Source organism: Pleurodeles waltl, chromosome 9, assembly GCF_031143425.1.
Source record: "Pleurodeles waltl isolate 20211129_DDA chromosome 9, aPleWal1.hap1.20221129, whole genome shotgun sequence".
In the NCBI taxonomy this organism is placed as follows: Eukaryota; Metazoa; Chordata; class Amphibia; order Caudata; family Salamandridae; genus Pleurodeles; species Pleurodeles waltl.
The window spans coordinates 505,772,224-505,795,931 of record NC_090448.1 but is presented as its reverse complement, the minus strand read 5'-3'; the positions used below and the strand labels follow the sequence as shown (position 1 = coordinate 505,795,931).

Genomic DNA, 23,708 nt, shown 5'->3' with positions numbered 1-23,708 from the left:
TCGTTTTTTGAAGATACTACATCTACCATGATGGAATGGGGCAGATTAATTGCTGGGATGTCAGGCAGGTGCGCTCCTAACTGTTTGTGACTTCAAAGATCGTAATAACCATAATAAGTCTCAAACATGTGGCGCACCGCATTTCCATTACATCATTTGGTCCAAATTCCACGCTTTGGGCACTGAGGCCTTAGAATACCCGACATATTTAAATTTTGATATGGTAGACTCCATAGTCACAATTTATAAGATAGCCTGCTGTATCTGTGGAGATAACTATGGAGAGCAGCATCCAGAGAGGCAGATTAGATATTGAACATGTGAATTTATTTCTTGTGCATGAGATGTGACGATTGCATAAGGTATCCAGAAAATGTGCTTATGCCAGAGTGATGAAAATAAATGTGGTCCAATAAAGCTTGTTTATAGAACAACTTCACTAATAAACATGCATTCGCACAATTACTACTACAATGCAAAGGTCCAATTCAACTTTGTTACCACAGTACAGCAAACACTTTTACTGCCTTACAGATTGCGTATAACAATTACTCTACAGAAAGGAACAACTCACCTGACAGTCAGGATGTCACTTTGGTTTGCTGCACAAATTTAACCCTCTGCATCCCGGTTTGTGTTGAATATCTTTTGTTAAAACAAATATACGTGAAAAAATGACATGGCATAAACCACACAAGCTGATGATCAGAGTGTAATATGATATTTAATACCATTGTTGGGGGAGAGGAGGAGCATCATGAACCACTTGAGGGTTCACCTCTCCTAAGTTATGGCCCCACCCCACACTTAACAATGATGAGGAATAGCGTAGTACACGCTTGTAACTTGTACTATCTATGTGTATTGCTTTTTGATGTACACCCTCAGAGACGCAGAGAAAACACAACTAAAACCTTTCAATTTGATTAATTCAAAATGTAGCGAAATTATGTGCACAATACATCATTAACAGTATTAGCAGCAGTCTACAGACAGAATTATCCAGTGATAATTTTTAACATAAGCATTCTGAGATTGCAGCTTTTTTGACAATACAAAGTCACAGTCACAGGTCTGCATGTCTTGGCTTTTGAACGCTGGTTATAAAAAAAAAATCAAAATATTATTAACGATTCGTTTAAAGAGTTAGGGGCTGATTTAAGAGGCCCTATTGCCTCCTTGCACCAAATTAGTGTTATTTTTTTACGTTAATGTGGTCCAACAAGGCCCAAATCACCAAATTTACATAGTGGCACAACGCATGCAGTGCACCACTTTGTAACCCTTTGCGCTACATTATTTCTGCGCCAGGCATAATGTATGCAAATGGGGCGTTCTTACGTTAGGAGGGACGAAAAAAATGGTGCAAGAATCTGCTCAGAGCAGGTGTTAAAAGGAGGCATGCCGATGTTTTAAATGAGCCTCAATGGGCTTTGAAGGATTAGTGTCAATTTTTTTTACACTAATCCTTCAAAACTCAGAAGTTCCCCTAGCTGCCGCCATGATGTACCATCCCTAATGGGCACAAGAAAAGTGACGCTGTACTGGGTGCATTGTCACTTTTCTTAAATCAGGGCCTTAATATATATTGCCCACAGTGCCATCCTTCAATTCCTATCAAGATCTGTCTTTTTTAAGTGAAGATGCAATTTCTTAAACTAGAAGCAGTTTTGCTAACATAGTCCCTCTTTTTTATTTGACTAGCTTTACCTTCTCAGTTGATTTTTCATTGCTATGTTTTAGTCTGTGTGAATGCCACAGTGGCCAATTTAGACACAGTGGGGCATATTTACAAAATAATGATGAAGCCTGGCACCACAAGCCATTTTACAGCACCGAGCTGTGCCATTGGGAAAGCACAGGGGTGCATTGTATTTATAGTAATATGACGCATCCCTGTACTTTCCTCAGTGCTGGTGCACAATTGGTAGCCTAGCACCAATGCGATACCCTAGCGCCAATGCAGGCACGCTTCCACCATGAAGTGTCTCCCGTCTCAACTTCATCTTTCAACCTACTATTTAGCATATAGAAAACTGCTCAATACCTACCTCTTTGCTGCTAGGAATAGAAATAGATATGGAAATTCAAATACAAATACAAACACAAATAAAAATAAAATTGGATCTAGAAATAGACAGTATTTGTGTGATCTGGTCTTCTTAAAACTAAGCCCTTCAAGGGACTTTGCCAAAGTTGGAGTGGAAGGTAGCTTGTTGTGTTTTCTGACACGTTAAGGTGGGTAATCACAGTTCTTCGTGGTTCATCTGTTTGAAGTAGGGGGCAGCACTTCCATAATGCAAGTTAAAGCACCTTTTATAGCACCACCTCGTCCTGGTACCAAATAAATAGAAAATGTCTGAAAATGGCTTTTTAGTTTACGGGGAGCACTTTAGCAGGCAAAATAGTATTTAGCCAGTAGTGGCGAATGTCTTTGCACAGTTCAGGCTCTGAAGATGTTGGGGGGAGGGAAGACTTTTCATCTTGTTGCCATCATGGCAATATCCCTTGCTAACACTGGGATTCAGTATGCATGGTGATACGAAAAAAACTTGTAGGACATTGTCAATCTTTCCTTTAAACATAGATTCAACCAGAAAAATATCAAACTAGGTAGACCTACGAGAAAGATATGAGTAAACAAAGTTAAAACCCCATTTACATTTTACGATAGGCCTGATTCCTCTATACTGTACTGATTACAAGTCCCCGTTAGCACTTTGTCCCTCCCAAAGCTGCAGCAGCGCACATTTGCAAGGTGGCTTTAGCAGATGTACATCTCAATCAGAACACAACATAATTAAGTAATAAAGCCTGATGAAACAAACATGTACCAGCCAGATAATGACAGGCGGCAAATTACTTGCCTAGAGCCAACGCCATTATCTTGGGCAGCATTAGATGCAATTCTTGAAAGCTTTAGTACCATGAAAAAAACTTAACTTTGATATTTGTGATTCATTTTATACAACACTGAAGACATGGAATGTAATCTGCCATGGATAGAGATTAACAAAACTACGTTCATTTGCAGCTATGGCAGCTTCTGCACTACCTCCTGGCAGGTTAGCAGGCAATAATCTGAGTCCAATGGCCCTTCTGACTTTTAAATGATTACTGATTTCACATAATTTTGTAAACACTACACTTCTTGCATATTGACATTTTAAGTGGAAATACATTGCTAACACTTACTTTTAGGTTTAGCATGTTCGCATCCAATCAGGATGCAACATGGGGATCTAGAAAACTATACATTTTCAAATTCAGACACCTATATTTCGCATAAAATAAAAATACCGACAATAAGTGTAACACTGAGTATTGTGTAAAAAAATGCTCTTGCATCTTTGTTACATACTAACCTATTTCTAAATGTAATATAGATTAAATTTTCTGGAACTTAACTATGAAGATAAGATACAAGAGACCACATTAGAAGCTGACCCGCTTGCTCAATGGTCATTTCACGCCACTGCGCTGCAAGGGAGCATCTTTATTTTATGGAATCACAAACGCATAAGCCCTACTGTAATAGGGAGATTAAAATGTAATGCACGTGCACTTCTCTAAAAAGTAATGAAACCACATTAAAATCAGCATAGTCCTACCATGCACCTTTCCTGATTGGCCTATACCTCCTTCACATACGAAGGGTAAGAATGGTTTATCCCGCAGCAGTGTGTTTAGAAGAAATACTTCATGCATGTGTACCTGTTTAGCTCTAAGCCCCCAGATATGCTCTATGGGTACCCTTGAATTTGTCTAAATCTTCCTGCTTTAGAAAAGTTAGCGTTTCCTGCCCACCAAAAACACAGTAACAAATGTCTCAGGCTCGAGAGTTTAAAGGGGTTATGCAATGTATATAAAGAAAATCTTTTATGCCAAGTCCTGAGCCTATGCCGATCACCAAAAATAGGCATTCTAGAATGTTTCTTTATTTGATGCTGTCCACCTGTGTTTTGAGATGTTCTGACATTATTCACCGGGGTGCCCTTTAAGCCTGGGGTCTCTGTCAATGACATCTGCAAAGAAGGTTGGCGCGGTCTCTTACATGCGATAGCAGATTGCATCCCCCGCTGCACTGTGCGTTTTCACAATAATATACATCTCCATATTAGAAGTATGTGCAAGCAGCCCTTAGGGGGGAGCCGGGCTTCCCACTTGTGCTCTGATAATGCGTGCCCTAAATGGGTCAGTACTATTAATCACACCAGATAAAATCTGCCTCCCCGGGATGCCCAGGAGCTGTTATGGGGGGAATAACTCCAAATGATCTGATTAAGAGTGCGAGCCACAGATGTTTTCACTCACTCGTCTGTCTTCTAGCTCGCTCATTTGCTTTATCACTCACTCAAATCCTTACCATATCACAAACTCAATCACCCTAGACGCCAACACATTTATTGCTTCATTAGTACGTTTTTATTAAAGTGTTGAATCCAAAGACCACAAGCATTTGTCTTTGTTGATGATGTTAATGCCCATGGTGAACAACAAAATTATTTGAAACATAAAAATTAAATATGGATATCAAAAAGGAAAAAATAGATCTCTGCACTATTAATAGAATGGAAAAGCCTCAAGGCTCCACTCAGGTTGTGCAAATGTTGACAACATGCAAAGTAGTTCATTACCTTTCTTCTCTACATGAAGTGTGCCTGGAAAAATATATTGAAAGAGAATAGTTTATTGTGCAAATACTGAAGCCAAAATAAGTCATTTATTGTAAATATGTACAGATTGTATGATATAAGCCATAATAGGTATGTCATTATTGACTAGTTCTTAATCAAATAATAGTTGGAAGAGCAGGCGCGGCTCCTCCGTATGGGCGGGGGAGCGTCCCCCCCACCAGCAGCAACCGCTGCAAATCCTTTTATATGGAAAGGATAATAAACTCTGTTTATTATCCTTTCCCTGTGAAAGGGGCGGGGCATGGGGGTGACGAGCTGAGGGCAGTGCACTGTGCACTCCCGTCAGAGACCATGTGTGTTTGGCCAGCAGTTGCGTGCTGGCCAAACACACACGCACATGGCTCTGTCCAGCCCAGCAATACAGTTGCTGGGCTGGAGAGAGCCTGCACAGGCTCCGAGTCTGCCTGAGAGCGCCTTGGCTGGACGCTCCCAGCCAATCCTGATGCTGCTCTGAGCAGCGTCAGGATTGGCGCAGGGCAGGCTAGGAGCATGTGCCTGCTGTAGCGACAGGAGAGGAGCGGTGCTGGAGGAAAGCAGTTAAGTGATTTTTTTATTTTATTGATTGTCTCCCGTGCCCCTCCACAACCCACCCCCACCCTACCCTACCTAGCCCCAACCATGCGAGCCGCTCCTGTGGAAGAGGTTGATCTCTTTAATAGCAGTGCAGGCATCTCACCCACAAAAGATAATCTAATTTAAACACCTTTTTCCAAAAATATAGTGGATTACATTAAATCTGTACCATGCTATTTGTGCAACATGTACCAGGAACTAGTTTATCGGCCGCCTTGCCCCCCCTCTCCCTTCCCACCCATTCTTCTGTACTGCTCCTCTGGCTACGGTGGACAAGACATTCTGCTTGCTGCAGTGCTGATGATAACCTTTCTCAACGGTTTGTAGCTCAAATTATTTTTCAACACAAATTACACTGCACCAACTGCAAACAAAAACGAAATCCAAGTTGATTTTATGCCGTTCGTTAAGGGAAAATATTTCTTTCTTTTCCCTGAGGTCACAGGCTGACATCATTTCACCAAGGTCATAAGCAAAGTGGTATAACATAGTGATTTCGTTGACTACTAATGGTATCAAAGGAAGGGACGTGGTGGTATTACGCAGGTCCCTGCACCCCCCCCCACCCTTCAGGAGACCCCCAAATTAGTCAAAGTATTTGGATATCTGTGAGATATGGGCGTTCCAAGGCCCCCCACCACATTCTGCTGCCCCCCCCGTCATTTTGCATAACGCCACTGAACTGAGGTCATCAGCCTATGCGCCAGATTATTGCCCATTGTATGTTAATGTAAAAATATAGAAAATCCGAAATTGCAGGATGTTAATGAACATTGCTCGATAACACACAAACTATGATTTACTTAAACCATCCAAAGATTATGTCAATATTAAAACTTAATATAAACGTCATCTTTCATTTTCCTTAGTGTTTCAGCTAATCTGTTAGATGTCTACTGGTGCCTTGGATCGTAGACTCAAAAGCATATTTTCCCAGGAGCATAGAATGACAAAAATATACCAGCCTCAGCCATGCATGATGTATTCCACTGAAGAATTAACAAAGACCATCTGCTTCAATCTGCTTAAATTGTAGTTCTCTTACCATGAAATGTTGAAACTCAGCGTCAACCCTCCTGCTCCATTGCTAATTCCATCTAAAACACTGCAGTGTGTAGAAAAAGAAATTTGATCTATTTCTGCTCTTTTCTCTTTCAGTTACTGTGACTGTGGGAGGCAAGCAGCACTTACTGGGACTTTACGACACTGCGGGACAGGTGCAGTAGCTTCTATTAAGTGCACGTTTATTACAGTACTTGTACAATAGCACAATGCTTCGAGTTTGTCACTTTGAAAAGTCAGTACTTCCTACTGTTTAAAACTTGGGTTAAGGTATTTTGTGGCCGAGAACTTGTGCATTGTTTGATGGGATATGTCTTCCTTTATACCTGACTTATTTAAGTGTATTTATTTATTATTTAGTTTATTCAAGATGAGGATTTAGCCTGAACAGCTGCACGGGCAATGCAGCGCTTCACAAGTAACTGATAGCAAAGTGCAGTAATTCCACCCATCGACAATGTGATTGGAAAATTAAATATATTGTTGTGTGTTCTTTTACTGACTACCTTGATTTAAAAGATGGAGTCTCCTGAGAAACGAAATGCAGCTAAATGTTATACTAAATTGTGAAATGAAAAGGAGAGAATATGTTAATGACCATTCTCCCAGAAGTAGCTAAAAAGGGCAGGAAAGCTCTCTGAGCAATGTTGTCACAGAAGGTGCATTCCATTACCACTATTTAAAAGTTAGCGGCCTAACTCTATAATAAAAGGTCTTGGCACTATGAAGAGATGTCCTTGCCAATGAGGCCCTTCTGAGAGCACAAAGTTAAATTATTACTAGACCCATAAAGATCTGAATGTCTGGTAGCACAAACAGGTTGATTGCCAGTGTTCCAGTGTTTTTATGAACATGCAGACTTAAAGCCTATGTTGTGTATAAAAGAAGAGTATTCAGAGTATGTACGATTCAGTTGATCGAAACCAAGGAGCGTATTTACGAATCTTTCCTGCAGCGCAACGCAACGCAGCAAGCCACCTTGCTGAGCTGCGCCGCATGAAAGGGAAAGGGCAGGAATGTACCATATTGAACAAGGCATGGTTGCATTCCTGTCTTTTCCTTGTACTGGCGCACTTTTAGCTGCCAACGCAGTCACTCTTGCGTTATGGTGCAAGGGCGCTTGCAGTGGCGGCAGAATTGTTTTGGTGCAGGAATGGACACCTTCATGCACAAAAACAATTCTCAGAGGCATTTTCCTCTTTCTTCACGTTCTGTAGAATGTGGCAAAAATAGAAAGAGGAAAAAACAAGGAGAAATAAAGATATTTCTACTCATTACTCCATCCCTAGGGATGAGTAGCATTTTAACACATTCCCAAGTCTACCATTGATGGTAGATCTGGGAATGCGCCAACATCTATGGCTTTCTCTTGGGCAGAGTAATGAAAGGAAGCAATTTGTACTGCCTTGCATTACTTCAGATTTATCAAGTCATGTAGGGCAATGCAAGGTGGCCATGCGTGGCTTGATAAATCTGCCTTTTTGTATGGTGCAAGGGCAAATAATAATATGATAAATATGCCCCCAAGACATTTAGCATAAACATTACCTTTGATTGGACTCGGTCTAATGCTCAGCTGTCGTAAGTGATCAAGAACCATATTAGATATCTGGTGCATTGTCCCAGACTGCACCATGATGCACCTTAGATCGTGTCCATCTAGGGCACACAGGAACAGTGCGTCACTTTATAGGGGGAAACAGTGTGAAAAATAACCCCGCAGTTTCAAACCACAACTCTTTCACTGGAAGGGAAGACAGTGACATTTTCAAGAGGGGGCATGGATCCCCCATAGGAATATTCAATGCAGACCAGTGCCCTACAAGCTGCTGAATACTTTACCTATGCCCTGAGTAACCATTTAAGCTATTTGGTTAAGGAGTTAAACTTCCCATCAGAGTTTAGTTTAGCAAGTGATTTCACTGTTCTCTACAACAGGCCATGACCATGTACAGCTACTCGGCATGATCCAAAATGACAGAGAAGATATCCATTTTGACCCTGATTACAAGTTGAGTGAATAATTCTGCCTCAAAGTGGTGTCACAGCATTCACTGGGACACCAGCACTGGCTGCCCAGCAATCCTGGTGCTGCTTTCATGCTAAAGGTGGTATAAAAGCAGCATCAGGATTGGTCTGAGCCTCTCAGACTGCTGCTCGTACACAACCCTGGGGCCTGTGCAGTTTCTCCAGCCTAGCTGTTCAACACAGCCAGTCTGGAGAAACCTAAGTGTGCATGTGTGTTTGGCCAGCCTGAGACGGCCGGACAAACACACATGCACACTTAGGTGCACTCTGCCTTCTCCCCCTTCCTGTGGCCCAGCCCTGCCCCTCCCTGTACATGGTGCTGGCTGAGCCAGCAGCAGAAAAATAAAAACAATAGTGAACTATCCTTTTGTGTTTCTGCTGCTGGGTCAGCCGGGGGGGCAATGCTCCTTCGCCAATGTGAAGGAGCCTTCCCTGATTAATCACACCTGATAAATAACCCCTCAACTCGTAACTGGGCCCTTTGTGTTGTATGGTTTCTCTCTAACACAAGAGGGATAATTTACTCAGAGGTTTAAAGTATTAGACCAAAACTGCCCTACTGTAAAGAACATATGTGGCAGTGTGCCGGTGTTATTTGCAACAAATTTGGACAAAGGTGCAAAACTGTGGTGTTAATGCTCATAAATGGCATTTGCACTAATTTTCTGCGCTTTGTTTTTATTTTTTTCATTTATTGTGTATGCACTCCAAATTTAGCTTTCAGTAAGTAACACCTGTAGGAGGCTGGCCTGGTTTGTAGTGGGTACCTATGGTACTTACACCTTATACCAGGACCAGTTATCCCATATTAGAGAAATGTAGGCGGTGTCTAGAAGCCGGGCTCTCTAGAGGTAGCTGTATCTGAGCAGCCAAGGCTTATCTAGGAGAAATGCAAATCTCATGCAATACCACTGTAGTCACACAGTACTCACACACATGAAAGAAAATACTCAGTGTTACTTTGGTTTGGTGACAGAAATGCCAAAAATTCCATAAAGACTATACTCACTTAGGAGGTAAGTAATGCACAAATTATACACACAAGTAAGCAGAAATGTGCATAAACATAGTTAGAAAACAGTGCAATTAGTGAAATTCACAATAGTTAGAAATGGGCTTAGGGGGAACACAAACCATAAACTAAGAAAGTAGAATGAGAATGTCGGTTTCCCACCTACGCAAGTGTAGTGTGTAGAGGGTTGCTGGGAGTACTAGAAAACACCAAAGATAAGTACTAGATCCCACCCCAGCACCCAGGAAAGCAGGAGTAAAACACAGTAACTTTCCCAGAACACACAGAAAGACAAGAAAGAAGATTATGCAAGAACCAGAAGAGACTGAAAGACACCAATAGTGGATTCCTGGATCTGAATACCTGTGGGAAAAAGGGACCAAGTCCAAGAAGCACAGAACAGTCCATGGAGAACAGGAGCCCATGCTACCCCAGATGAAGGTGCAAAAGAAGAACCACCGGTGAAGAAGAACAGTCAGTACTGCACCCAAGAAGACGGAGTTGGGTTCCTAGTTGCTGCAGATGATGTCCCACACTGGATGGAGGATTGCAGTCTGGTTTGCATTGCTGGAGTCTGCCAACTAATCTTGGCACATGCAAAGCTTGCGGGTAGGGGAAAATGGTGCTGCCTGATCCAGATGGGACCTGGTGGACTCTACCCAGGAGGAGGAGCCAGGGGGGGCTCTCGGCAACTCAGAGAGCCCACAGAAGACCAGGCAGGGCACACAGGAATCCCACAGAATGGTGACAAAGGAGATGCAAAAGGAGGCCCATGCAGCACTACGACAAAGGTTCCCACACCGCCGTAGAACCACTCAGGAAGATGTGCATCACAGGATAGAGTGCTGGGGGCTGGAGCTGCACGGTGCATTAAGAACTTCATGGAAGGATGACAACAAGCCTTGGCAACTGCAAAACAGGCGGTGAACGGGGGTACTGTCTTGTGTGGGGAGGTAAGCTCTTACCTCCACCAAAGTTGGACAGTAGGACATCAGGACCATTGGGACTACTTCAGTTGACCTCCCGTGTTGCAGGGTCCACGCAACTCAGCAGGAGAGGGGATCCACGCAGCTGGTCATCGTGGCAGTAGGTTCCTGCTTAAGTAGGGGGGTGGCTCCTTCACCCTAAGGGAGATTCCTTCACTCTTCTGGTGCAGGCTGAAGATAGGCTATCCTCTGAGGATGCACCACCAAGAAACTGTTGCGATTGCTGGCAGGAGCTGAAAATACAATGTTGCATAAGTCTTCTTTGCGTCTTTGTTGCAGTCTGTAGAGTTCCTAGAGGGTCCAGATGGAGTTTCTTTGTTGAGAAGTTGAAGTGGAGGATGCAGAGGATTCCTGCTGGAGTCTTGCAATCCGAATCTGAAGAATCCCCCAAAGGAGAGACCCTAAATAGCCCTGAAAGGGGGATTAGTCAGCTAAACAGGTAAGCACCTCTTAGGGGAGGGCTGTGATGTCACCTGCTGCCACTGGCCACTCAGATGCTCCCACAGTTCCATGCCAACTTGGAATCCAAGATGGAAAAACCCAGGGACCCTCTGGAGGAAATCTGAGCACCACCCCTGGGGTGGTGATGGACAGGGGAGTGGTCACTCCCCTTTCCATTGTCCAGTTGCATGCCAGAGCAGGGACTGGGTGTCTCTGAATCAGTGTAGACTGGATTATGTAAGGAGGGCATGAAATGTGCCATTCAAAGCATCGCCAGTGGCTTGGGGAGGCTACCCTTCCCAAGCCTGTAACACCTATTTCCAAAGGGAGAGGTTGTAACACCCCTCTATCAAAGAAAATCCTTTGTTCTGCCTTCCTGGGCTCACTTTTCAAGCAACAGAAAGGCAGAAACCTGTCTGAGAGGTGGCAGCAGCTGGGGCTGCCGGGAAAACTTCAGAAGGTTGGAGTGGCAATACTGGGGGTCCTTCAAGGAGCCCCCAGAGTGCATGGAATCATACAAAAAATGCTTGCAGAAGCCTTGGGGTATGATTCCAACATGTTTGATCCCAAACATGCCTATGTTCGGAGTTACCATTATGTAGCTGGACATAGGTAGTGACCTATGTCCAGTACACACATAAAATGGCTTCCCCCCACTCACAAAGTCCTGGAAAATTGTCCCAGAAGTTGTGGGGGCACCTCTTCTAGTGCAGGGGTGCCCTCACACACAGGTACTCTGTACCCTGCCCTGAAGGCTAGAGGGCCTGCTATATGGGTGACTTATAAGTGACCTGGTGCAGTGTAAATGGCAGTAAAAGGGTGCAGGCACTCTTTCACGCAGGCTTCAATGTCAGTCCTGCAGAAGCCTTTGCGTGGGCTCCCTATGACTGGCAAAAATATGCTGCAGCTCATAGGGATTCACTGCAACCTCAAAGCCCTGGGTAGCTAAGTACCATATACTAGGGACTTATAAAGGGGCAACAGTATGCCAGTTGTGGGTGAAATACTGGGTTACCAGTATGCAACAACCATAATTTAAGGGAGAGAGCATAACTACTGGGGTCTGGGTTACCAGGATCCCAGTAGACACAGTCAAACACACGGACAAATAGGCCAAAAGTAGGGGTATCCAAGCTAGAAAGAGGGTACTTTCCTACACGTTAGCTTTCTGTAAGTAACACCTATTCACACTAGTCCTCTGCTTGCATGGGCAATTCCTACTCAGTAAATGCAGATAGTCCTGTTACCTGTGAGCAACTTGCATTCATCTCTTAAACAGCACTGGTTTAAAATGGACTCAAATACCATTTGTCCTTAATTTTGCATTACTGCCTTGACCAAAATGACCTTAAAAGTATATTAGTGAATGTGTCCGCTACTTCTCTGAATAGCACCAACTACAAGTTACTCTCTGAAGGAAGAATCACCTGTATTCACAATATATACCTAATCACCAAATTATAGATAATATTCAAAAATATATTTTCTAGGGGAAACAACAATTTCCACTTTGAGAACACAATGTAAAAGTGGACACAAAAGAACCGGTTTTCCACATAAATTAACACTTTTATTTACAAATCATGAAGTGTTTTTTACAGACGTAATAGAGAATAGAGTTGTATATAGGCTATGGCACATACATAAAAACTCACACTATCACATTAAACAAATAAACTCTACATTAATTAATTATAGTGTTAGACACTGACAGAAAAAATATCTTCCGCGCATCACAAAGATACATCCACATGAAATACAGATAGATCACTTGCCCAAATAGGCCATATTTTTCTACTTTTCAATAACCAAGTTTAATTCACATCAGTATTACTCTCAGGAGGTGTGCTTACTCAATACCAGTGCTTAATTTGTTTTTAAAAAAGCACACAAAAAAAAAGCTAATGAGTGCCAGGGCCATCGTCATCAGGCTACTACAGCTTGCACCATCCACTGCCCCTGCCAGCACTGCCAGTGACAGTGCCAAGACAACTACTAACTATATCACATTCCTGCACGTGTGACAAGTCAGACTATTCCAGGCCCCGAAAGCTATAAGAATGGCTTGACAAGCTAGTAGTAGTCATTTTAATATGTATTTAATTAATAAACACCTGTTGTTGTGATCATCTCTAAATTAGACAAACAGCACCACCATGTGCAGACTGTCATGAGTGTCAGTGTTGAGAAATAAATGCCAGGGCCCAGAACCGAACACCACCAGCACAGATAAGCACTGCTCAGTACATTGATGCTTCATTTCTAAAAAGTCATCATAATACGTAGGACATTAGCTCATCTATAATGCTGGATGTACTTAAAGAAAGAGCCCACTGAAAACTTTTATAGAGTCAATTGTTTAAGATCATCTGTGTAAGGAGAGGCATCCAGACTAAAGTTAATAGCCAGATTGGAACTAAGGAAATGAGTGCTCACTTCCAGCCACCCACAGGAAGTTCCAACAATAGGTTCCCCAGTGACGAATCAGCAAGGATGCGTACAATCAGGCGCACAACAGAAATTGTTGTTTCTGTTAATAAATATATTTCCGAATATTATCTGTAACTTGTCAACTAAATATGTGGTATTATGAACACAAATGACTGATTTGTACTTGTTAATTACCCGACTCTTTTGGGGATACTTGTATTTCTCCGGTTTCTGTGGGGCTCCCTGAATAGAAAGACTTCTGTTCCAGGATCTGTTTGGAATTTTCACCATTCTCAGGCATAGCTGTCAGTCTTTGCCCTGAAAAGGGCAAGGCTGAAGAATGCTTACTGTAACTTTATACTGTATCAGAAAAACCCCATGGTCTGGTCAAGAAGACAGAAGGCATGAGTCACTCTGATTCACAGCTCATATTTTGAGCAGTGAGTGGGAGACGAACTGCTCTTCCTACCTTAGCAGCTGTAATTACATTTATTCTTTAATTTCCAGGACATCTTCTGTTGTAAGCAGTGCATCATAACCACATGGGCGAGCTTGTATCAAGAATAATGCTGAAGTGAATCATTTACTATTTCAAGAAAAACCCACTCGATGGCACTGAACTGCATATTTTTTTATTATAAAAAGATAATTGTTCTCAAAGCATTGTAAATTTATCTGCCATCGCTTTTGTTACTTAAAGCAAAAGCGTACCTTTAGTGAGGGTGTCAGACAAAGTGGACATTCGTATTTTTAAATTGTTGCACTTATATTTTCTAAATAACATTTCCTTACGTGTTCTATGGATTGTAACATCACAGTTTTTCGCGCACTGTGCGCTTGGGGGCAATATCTCTTTAAATAGATTTTAGCGAACAGCAGGTCAATTTATAAGCGATGTCGAGCATTGTACGTAAATAGATTAACTTGTCTGCAGCAAAATACATTATTGGCCCGTATTTATACTTTTTTTGCGCCGCATTTGCGTCGTTTTTTGACGCAAAAACGGCGCAAACTTGCAAAATGCCATTGTATTTTGTAGGTTTGCGCCGGTTTGCGCCAAAAAGCAGCGCAAAGGCGGCGCTAAAAAAAGTATAAATACGGGCCATTATATGGTGCAATATAGGGCTACAGAAGTTATCCTGTAATGTGTTGCTGACTGATATACCAGCCTGGGAGACAATATCGGCAGACAAGCGAAAGCTTGTATAACATCACTTGTTACGCAAATTTCTCAAAATGACTCTATACCGCTGTGTCGCATAATTATGTGCTGTTTGCAGCCAGTGCTTAGTTTGCAAATAAAAACGCGCCGGTGCTCAAGCTCTTCTCTGAAACCTGCCGCTGCTGCAATTAAATGTGCGAGCTCGGAATACTGAGGCAGCGTGATCCTAAAACCATCTCGGGCCTCTTTAATCCATTTACAGTCACTCCCTGCCCCTTCAGCTCACTCCTGTAGCTTTCTGCTTTAACCCTTTGTGACGCTTTGTTTTGTTTTTCTCTTTCTCCATTTCCCATATGTGTCAAATGCTCGAGGCAGAAACACAAGTGCCGGCCCTTGAAAATAAGTGCTGGTGCCTCGCACCGGAAACCACCAGCTCAAATTAAGCACTGTGCAGCACAAATTTAGCACAAGCACACAGGAACCATGCAAACTACCAGAATGTGAGCAGCTCCTGTTTGTAACATGTTTTTTTGTGTTTTTGTAGCGCTGCATGTGTCCTTACATCCAAAATTAACGCAATAAAACACTGCAAGTTAAAATATAGCATCAAATATTTTGTTACATTTTGCTTATTTTTCTGAAATTTCATGTAATTACGCAAAAGCAAATTTTGCCTATTTCCCACATTCCTATTAATATAGTGCTCACAGATTTGTTGTAAAAATTAAATAAGGCAGACACAAACCTGTTCATGTGACGTAGCCAAATACATTGACAAATCAAACAGCTCAGACAAAAGACTGTGTACATGGCATGAACCTGTGGCAGTAATACAAAGACAGATGTATATTTTTACAGTTCACAGTAACTGAGTTGTTTTACCCTCTGGTGTCAAGTGGGCCTAGGTTTACTAACATTCATGGGACACAGAGCTATGTGTGTAAATCTGGTTCACTCTTTCAAACAATGTTACAAAATTGCTTATTAAGTCATGGGCCGATAACGTAAAACCCCTCTTTACTGTGTCGGTAAGTCTCGTGCTATGGCTCGAGGCTGTGCACATGGGTGTTTAGTATGAGATTTGTGTTTAATGTACATCTTTTAGTATGCTGACAACCAGCAAATGTAAACTGCGAAAAATGTGTAATTTTGCAGAAATTATTTATGCTATTAGCATGAATAGCAGATGATATTTCACTTGCCCCTTGTTTGCACCTGGTTCGTTTGCTGTTACAATTTGATGCAAAGTCAGGTCACACTAGCTTTGTAGTTGAAGCTTTGCATTAGATCCAAAGGATGCTTCGCTATTGGTATCCACTTACACCACCTTTGTTGTACGTTATTTGGCACTCTGATGAACAGCTATTTTGAAACTTTGCTGGCACCGACTTGTGGTGTTAAAACACTTCATCACAGAAAGTTTATCAGTGCTTTTATTTGTGCCATGACTCACTAGTTAGCATTCATCAAGCATCTGAACAAAGAATAGTTAATCTGGGCCTACTACTGGAATACTTAATATTGAATGTGCTGATCACGGACCTGTAAAATGCTGTACTTGTTTTTGATTCACTGCTCTGCAATCTATAACAGACAGCAAGGCAAATGTTTAGCTTGCTGATCCATCTTAAATTAGATAGGATGCAAGCTAGGTGAAAAACTGCCATTTTCGTGTTTAAACTGGCGCAGATGATCGACCACAGACAGAAACAAGGCTTTCATTACAAATCACAACTTATAAGTGTCGCGTGGGCTCTCATTATTCTAAATGAGACTACTGGATTTCTAGGTAGCAGGATCTATAACGGTGTGGGGGACTGAGTCTGACCCACGTGTAAAGAACTCTGTCACCCTAAATCCGTTTTTTGCTCCGGCTAACTAGCAGTGCCTCATTTCTCCCATGTGGAAGGAATGATTTGGCAGCCGAGCGCATGACATCTTTGGAACTTCTCAGGGAAGTCGTGGTTACTCAGATCCAAACCAACTCTCTTATTTCCAATATGATCTCATATATAAATGACAAAGACAGTATAAGTTTTATATAATGTTTTAATAAAACGACTGTATTTTAGATAGTAAGGCGTGAGCCGCAATAACCAGAACGATACAACACAGTAGGATTGTAATAGTTGCCAGGAGAGTAAAACATAAAAACAAAGCTATCATATTGTCAAACAGTTTCTACTCTCCCTCTGCTTGTTCTACCTAGAGCACAGCATGTTAAGCTTCTAGCTTGCCTATTAGAATCACTGTGGAGACATCAGCCCTCATACCTGAGCAAAGACCTGTGATCTTGGTTCAGCATCTGCAACGAGGCAGTCAGCGTCAAGTTGTGGTTCCCTGGTCGGAATCTCCCTCTTGCGTGTATTGGGACAAGGAAGTGATTTTATAACTAACATGTCATCGTGATCACAAAATGTTCCTACGCAGGAATGCCAAGTCTAAACTCTTACCACGTCTATCGGCAATGTACCAGACTGTATCCTTGACTGAAGCACAGAGTAAATATGTTATGGAGAACTCCAGTGCTGAAGTAGGCAAAACAGTGTGATATGAATAAAAAACAACACCGTAGAACTGGCTATTTGAAAAATAACAGTACGAAGCCTAATAAAAAGCATGTAGAGCAAAGTACACAGAGGCTCTAAGCTGTCAGCAAATGAATAAAATATATTCAGGGCAAAGTGCACAAAGGCCTAAAGCCTGAAGCTAAAGCGCAATGAATACGTAAAACTAACCACACTACACCCTCCCCTTGTCGGTAGCAAGTGGTTCCAATAATATAAAAGGATGCCCTAAATATAAACAATACCTAAAAAAATTATTTCGACAAGGTGAGAAGACAACAAAGTCATAAATTTAGGTAACATGTGATCATAAAGCCAAATTCAATATAGTGTCAATTTCGTAAAAAATCCAATCGTCAGATAGAAGCAATAGAACGCAGGAGTTCCTCCACTTCGATATATGTCAATATCGGAAGATCCACGCCACAAAGTACCATGGAGCAGGTGTGATCCAAAGCCCAAAAACCATTCAGGGCGGCACCCCGTGCAGGGCCTATGAAAGAGACAATACCATCTTCCTCCAGGAAGGGAATCTCATAAACTGCCTCACAAAGCAAACGCATCCGTAGTGCACAAGTCTGGGAATGAGCCCTATTCGGGAACATCAACAGATCAGTATCGACCATTGGAGGGCGCTGCAATGAGAGACAGAGAGCCAGTGCATGTTCAAACGAGCACCAAAGGCATCGAAACACGGGTTGCACACAATCCAAAACTGGTCTGAATGACAGAGACCAGTCGCACTCCAAATGTCCCAGGAGTGTCGCTCCAAAATGCTGCATCATGCGTTCACGACACAGCTGTGCTGATGGGAGCAGCAATACAGGATCTCGTCGTGACGGGACAGCCATTGCGAAAAAATAGCAACAACAGCAAGACTCCAGCCAATAAAGCCAAAGTAATCGGGAAACCCCCAAAAATGCTTCCGAAAATAGAATGTATAGCCGAAGGTATCAAACCGAATATGGAAGAGAAGGTATGAGCAAAACCAACACCAACGACTTTGAAAAAATGTGCAATACCAGCAGTGCTGGATGCATTAAATATACGTCCCACAAGTTCACCGAAGTGATTTGGAAAGTTAGTATTCAAAAGGGACTGTATCTCCGCCGATGACCTTGCCACCTGAAGTGCGTAGGTCTCGCTAGCAGATGTAAGGGCCACATGCTTTTGAAACAATAAAGCTTTTAGCCGACTCAACTTGTCGAAATCAACCTTGGAAGTAGCAATATGAGGCCAGATGTCCGCTACCTCCCTAAATTGAGTGGGGGGAAACAACACATTCCCGCAGCACGTAACGGCCTTGTTGACAACGACGATGTAAACTATTCCAGCACGCATGCCACAGCAGCGTTCGCTGTTAAGAACAATGTAACTGCCGTTAGAAAGCACCTGGAAAGTGTTTTTAATAACCGGGACTGGAACTCCCTTCAGATAACAAGCTAAGTTAGCAATCGAAGCGTTACACGCCCCGTGCAAGGACAGCTGTTTACAAACCATTGAATGGCTGACAGAAGCTTCGCATTCGCTGCCGCTAAGAAAAACCTCCTTCAAACCATTAACACATCTGTACTGAAAGGGAAGGTCCCACACCTCGTGTATGTAACTGTCTCCCAATAGTTCATATCTACCCACCGGAATGTGCTTCAAACACGAAGTAAATTGCAAAGTAGAGATAGGCAAATTAATAACCCCATGGATCAACCATTCAGCTGACGGAATCTCAGCTACCGTGAAAGGCAGTTTCTCTAATTTCTCAATATTTAACATAACATATGTCACTTCCTTTTTAGCCATCAGTTGTTGTTGACGAGTCAAATTAAAAGAGATAAAGATCTCTCTGGCACGAACGTGCTGCCATGGAACGCGACCCGCCTTCAAGGTCTGAAGAGTCCAACCCAGCTGCATGATGGACCGCGTCTGACTCTGCCCATGATATAAAGAAGACATGTCCAATTTAATAATGTCAATGGCAGAGGAAACAATGCTGTCAATCGTGTAAACACGTTCAGAAAGGGTATGCATGCCATTATCAACAACAGACAAAGTCTGCATCAGATTTTCTTGATCAATCTGCCTCAACAGGGCTGCAGCCTCTTGTTGTGAAAGCTTCCAAATCTCATTATAAACCTCGTATAAGAACCTTTTCTTCCGTGGTACTTTGGGACCTGACAAAAAATCTTGTAAATCAGTATTATTAGACAGTAACATGAGATGTGACTTAACTGCATCCAGCGTGGATGACTTCAACCATTGCTGACAAAGCTTCCCCACACTGTATGTAGTTATAATATCAGAATCAATTCAGTGGGACCATACATATCAAACATTACTTTATCCCACACAATTCCATCCAGAACTGGTATAGCAGAAATGTTCACTGTGGACAAGTCTCTTCGAACCATATGAGACGAAAAATGCGGTTTTAACACAGTCTCCACGTGCTCAATGTCAGATTGATCAGGAAGAAAATGACCATGTATTATCAGAAAAAAAGTAACCACAAATCCCAACCATAATAAAATAGTCATCACGGCCAAAAACAGCCAAAAATAGTTCCAAGGAAAAACAAAATATGTTTGTTTAAGCCATCCCAGCAGCCGTCGTGGACCATGGACAGAAGACATCGAGGACGAGGAGCCGGACCCATCATTATCAGCGTCGTTGAAGCAGCCAGAAGCAGTTCTAGCAAAAGGTGCAACTGTGAACGAAGAAGCAGATGGAGGCTCTCGCCGTGGCACGCTATAAACCACATGTTCAGAAACGTCAGTAGAACGTACAGCAATTTGATCACAAGATTCCATATTAATCGCCGTCGGTGAAACAATCGCAAGATCATCATCCACCCTCCCCAAGCTCAGAGAGGAAACAGTGTCGGTGAAAATCACCTGCAGCGGGACCTCTTCCCCAGTAGTGAGAGGGATTCCGGAACTACTGGGTGTCCCTCTTGGTCTGCTGTGCAGAATCGGCCACATGTTGTAACTTGACATTATCAATGGAAACAAAGCGATTTCCTTTGGCCCCTCGCAGCGGCGGTAAAATCACAGTTCTCGTGCCGCTTACCCCTAACACAGGGACAGGTTCTCGATAAGAAGGACCAAATAATTTTTTAACTGCGACCTTTTCACGCACTAGATCCCCAATCCTGGGTATCCAACCAGTAGGTGTTACTGGCTCATCCTTAATTCCTGAGGAGGCAGCACTGGCAGAAGAGTTATCTTCACGGAATTGTTGTAAATCCTGCAAAACAGTGACACGATCATTTATGTCAAAGGGCGTATCTGCCGCCTCCACACCAGGACCATCTAGATCAGGAACATACATTCGTGTTCCAAACAGGCACTCATATGAAGTACGACCCCCCAGTGACCTTCTAGGCAAGTTATTAAGTGCTCTCTGTACTCCATATAGGTGGGCTAGCCAACCACGACCCGTACCTATAACTCTGGCCGTTAAGGACTGCTTTAAATCACGATTTAAACGCTCCACGACAGAATTTCCCTCGGGATGAAATGGAGACGAGAATTGGAGTTGGACCCCCAACGAAGCCAAGGTGTCCCTGAATGCCTTAGAGGCAAAAGCAGGGCCCTGGTCCGAATGAAAAGCCGCAACTGCAAATATATCGACAAAGATGCGCAAATCTTTAATAACAGTGCGAGCGTCAGCCGAGCGTTGTGACCATACCCATACAAATCTGGAGCACAAATCTACAGCAACCAATATATATTTGTATGCACTATCTGGCGTCAGCGGACCACAATGATACAAGTACACACACTGTAATGGTTTATTTGAAATCAGAAGGGGCGTCTGCTGCGGGCGTCTAGCCGACGACGCTTTAATTTGTTGACAAACGTCACAACAAAGGACATATTGCCTCGTCTCTTTATAGAGACCAGGCCACCAGTAACGAGCCTGTAAAAGTGAAATCGTGGCAGCCACCCCAGCATGTGCAGAAGCCACCCCCTCATGTGCTGCAGAAATCAATCGAGGTCTCTCAATCTTATTGGGAATTTCACGTACACCAATGCCTGGAATTGTAACAGTAGCATTTAGCGCACCATTCAAGCAGTAACTATATTTTGAAGGAAATCCTTTAGGAAAGGGCGTGCCATCAGCTGTAGCCTTTATGGCAGCCGAAATGTCTGTGTCTGGTTTGGAACTTGAACGAGTCACTGCGGCCACAGTGGCGACAGCCACTGCTGATTTCGCGGCTTCATCAGCCAAAGTATTCCCAGCAACGTGTATTCCAACGCGCTGGTGTCCAAGTGTATGTACAACATGGACATTAGGAAGCGTTTCCTTCAGATCCGCAACCTTACCCCACAACATTTTATGTTTAATGGAGTTGCCTTTAGAATCTCTGAACCCATTCATCTTCCAATAGTGTAAATATTCGTTGAAAGACTGCACACAGTAGTAGGAGTCACAGACCAGCAAGGTTAAAAGTGCCGGATCCGCGTGCTCCAACGCTAACAAAGAGCTTTGAGCTCAGCCAGCTGTGCCGTGCAATCTCCCAAGGTTTTAGTATAAGTATGTCGGGGGCAGAACACTTCCCCTCCATAGTGCCGCTCACCACCGCACATGCAGCAGAATACTGTTGTTTAGTCCCAACCGCTGGTTGCGCAGAGCCATCAGTATACATGACCACTTCATATTGGTCAATAGGCAATGTACCAGCAGGAACAGGGTATTCTATTTCGTATTGAAGAAATTCTTGAGTCTGCAGTTTAGGGTCAAATACATAATCTACATCAGTGGCTGTCAAAGACGTAGCCCATTGTATCCATCGCGGGTGTAAAGCTTTCGAATTAGGAACACTCGCTTTTGTAACAGCCTCTAAGGCCGGAACCGGGGAAACGGCAACAATGCGTTGACCCTGGGCCAGCGGTCTTTCTTTAATAACAGCCATCTGTACTGCAGTGAGAATTTTCTCAGTTTGTGCAAAACGTTGCTCTGCAGCAGAATACAAGTGAGACTTGTATGCAATCGGGACAGTCTCCCCTTCATTAAAGGTGACATAAGTAAACCCAACAGCCCCAGGTATCACCCTGATCACTAAATGTGTCTTATTGTCCCGTGTGTGTAAGTGTTTAACTGCTAAGAGATCACTCTGTAATTCTCGCAGTATGTGTGTATGTTCAATCGTCCAAAATTTACTCGAAAAATTCGGGTGAATCAACTCGTATAAGGGTTTTATACGCGTTGCATAATCAGGAATGTAAGTTCTGCCAAAATTCAGAAACCCCAACAATGACTGGAGCTTCTGAACCGTATTAGGAGGCTGCAATAAAGCACATTTCTCCAAAAAATGTGGCGCTAGGCTCTTGCCCTCACTCGACAACTCATATCCCAGGAAAATTACGCTGAGGAAGGCAATCTTTGATTTCTTAAAATTAAACTTATAGCCAATATCAGCAAACCCCACAACAATGCGCGATACGCGCCTTAGATGTTGCAGAATCTCATCATCTGTCAGATATATGTCATCAACATATGATAATGCTTCAGGGTCGAACTCATGCAGCATTTCAGTTACACGAGCCGAAAACAGTCCTGGGCTATTCTTATACCCCTGAGGCAAACGACAAAATTTTTTCTGAGAGCCAAACACACTGAAACAGGTATAGTCCCGACTCTCGGGCGCTATATTCTGGCAGAAAAATCCATTTGAGATATCTAATGTTGTCTTATATTTTTTACGCACTATATTATTCATAAGAGCTGCCCTGTGTGAATTCTGTATTGCATATGTGCGTGTATGACTATTCAAATGTCGGTAATCCACCACTATCCTATATGAATGGTCCGGTTTAGCAACCGGAAACAAGGGATTATTCATCGGCGAGACACAGGGCTCAATTACACCCTGATACTCCAATTGTGTAAGAATTTTTCTAACCGATGCCCTAGCTTCAAATTTGATAGGATATTGCGGTTGTGGCTGAGGTTCGTCTTTTATTGGAATTACATGATAAGGTGATTGTCTGTCCCACCCCACGTTATTTCTATACAAGGCGGGAGCCTGTGCTAGAGCCCATGATTTACTATAGGACTCCGCGAGTTCTCTTGGAACAAGTGGTGAGAAGGAAGGTTTAATAACCTCCTCCCCAACTGGACAGTCGCGAACAAAGTCAGGTGGCCAATCTTGTTCGGCCAACAGAACATCATATGATTTTATCACATGGTCCCAAAAAATGGCGTTTATAATACGGTCAATGTCCCCTTCCAATCGCAGAGTCACTTCATATACTCTATCAGGATCAGAGACTCGCATATCCGCCGTCTCGACTTGTATGAAGTCATCAGTTGCTTTCACCTCCAGATGCTCTAGAAAACTCCGGCGAACTATTGTGACCTCTGCCGCGCTGTCTAACAGTGCTAATGCCCATGTCTTGTTCGTCAAGAGAACTCTCTTCTTGAGCGGCATGTTTGACTGATACAGCTGCCACTTTCTTCTTCTTAAATTTCTGTTTTTGTTGCAGCGGTTTCTCTTCTTGTTTAATAGAAACCTCCGCTGAGCGTTGTGAATCCTGTCTCGGTTTCACGTACTCCGTCCTCCGCTCTGACCGCCCACCTCCCTCACTTCTCTTTTCCGAGGAGTCCTGAAAGGAACGAGATTGGCGTGTATCAGTGTATTGATATCTATCAGGCGTCTTCAAAGTATCCCTATTCCTGAGATTATACTTATTCTGTGGTGTCTCCGGTTGCGGAGACTGTCCACCATCTTTCTTAGGTGTTTGCTGTTTC

General features: G+C 42.9%; 1 protein-coding gene across 2 annotated transcripts in view; it reads left to right on the top strand.

Annotated features, from left to right (window-relative positions):
• RHOJ (ras homolog family member J) overlaps nt 1–23,708 on the top strand; it is a 633,456-nt gene that overhangs the window by 457,292 nt on the left and 152,456 nt on the right. For both annotated transcript variants that reach the window (XM_069207373.1, XM_069207372.1), the window contains exon 2: nt 6,429–6,487. In XM_069207373.1, coding sequence (XP_069063474.1) covers nt 6,429–6,487 — 59 coding nt within the window. The remainder of the gene's footprint in view (nt 1–6,428; nt 6,488–23,708) is intronic.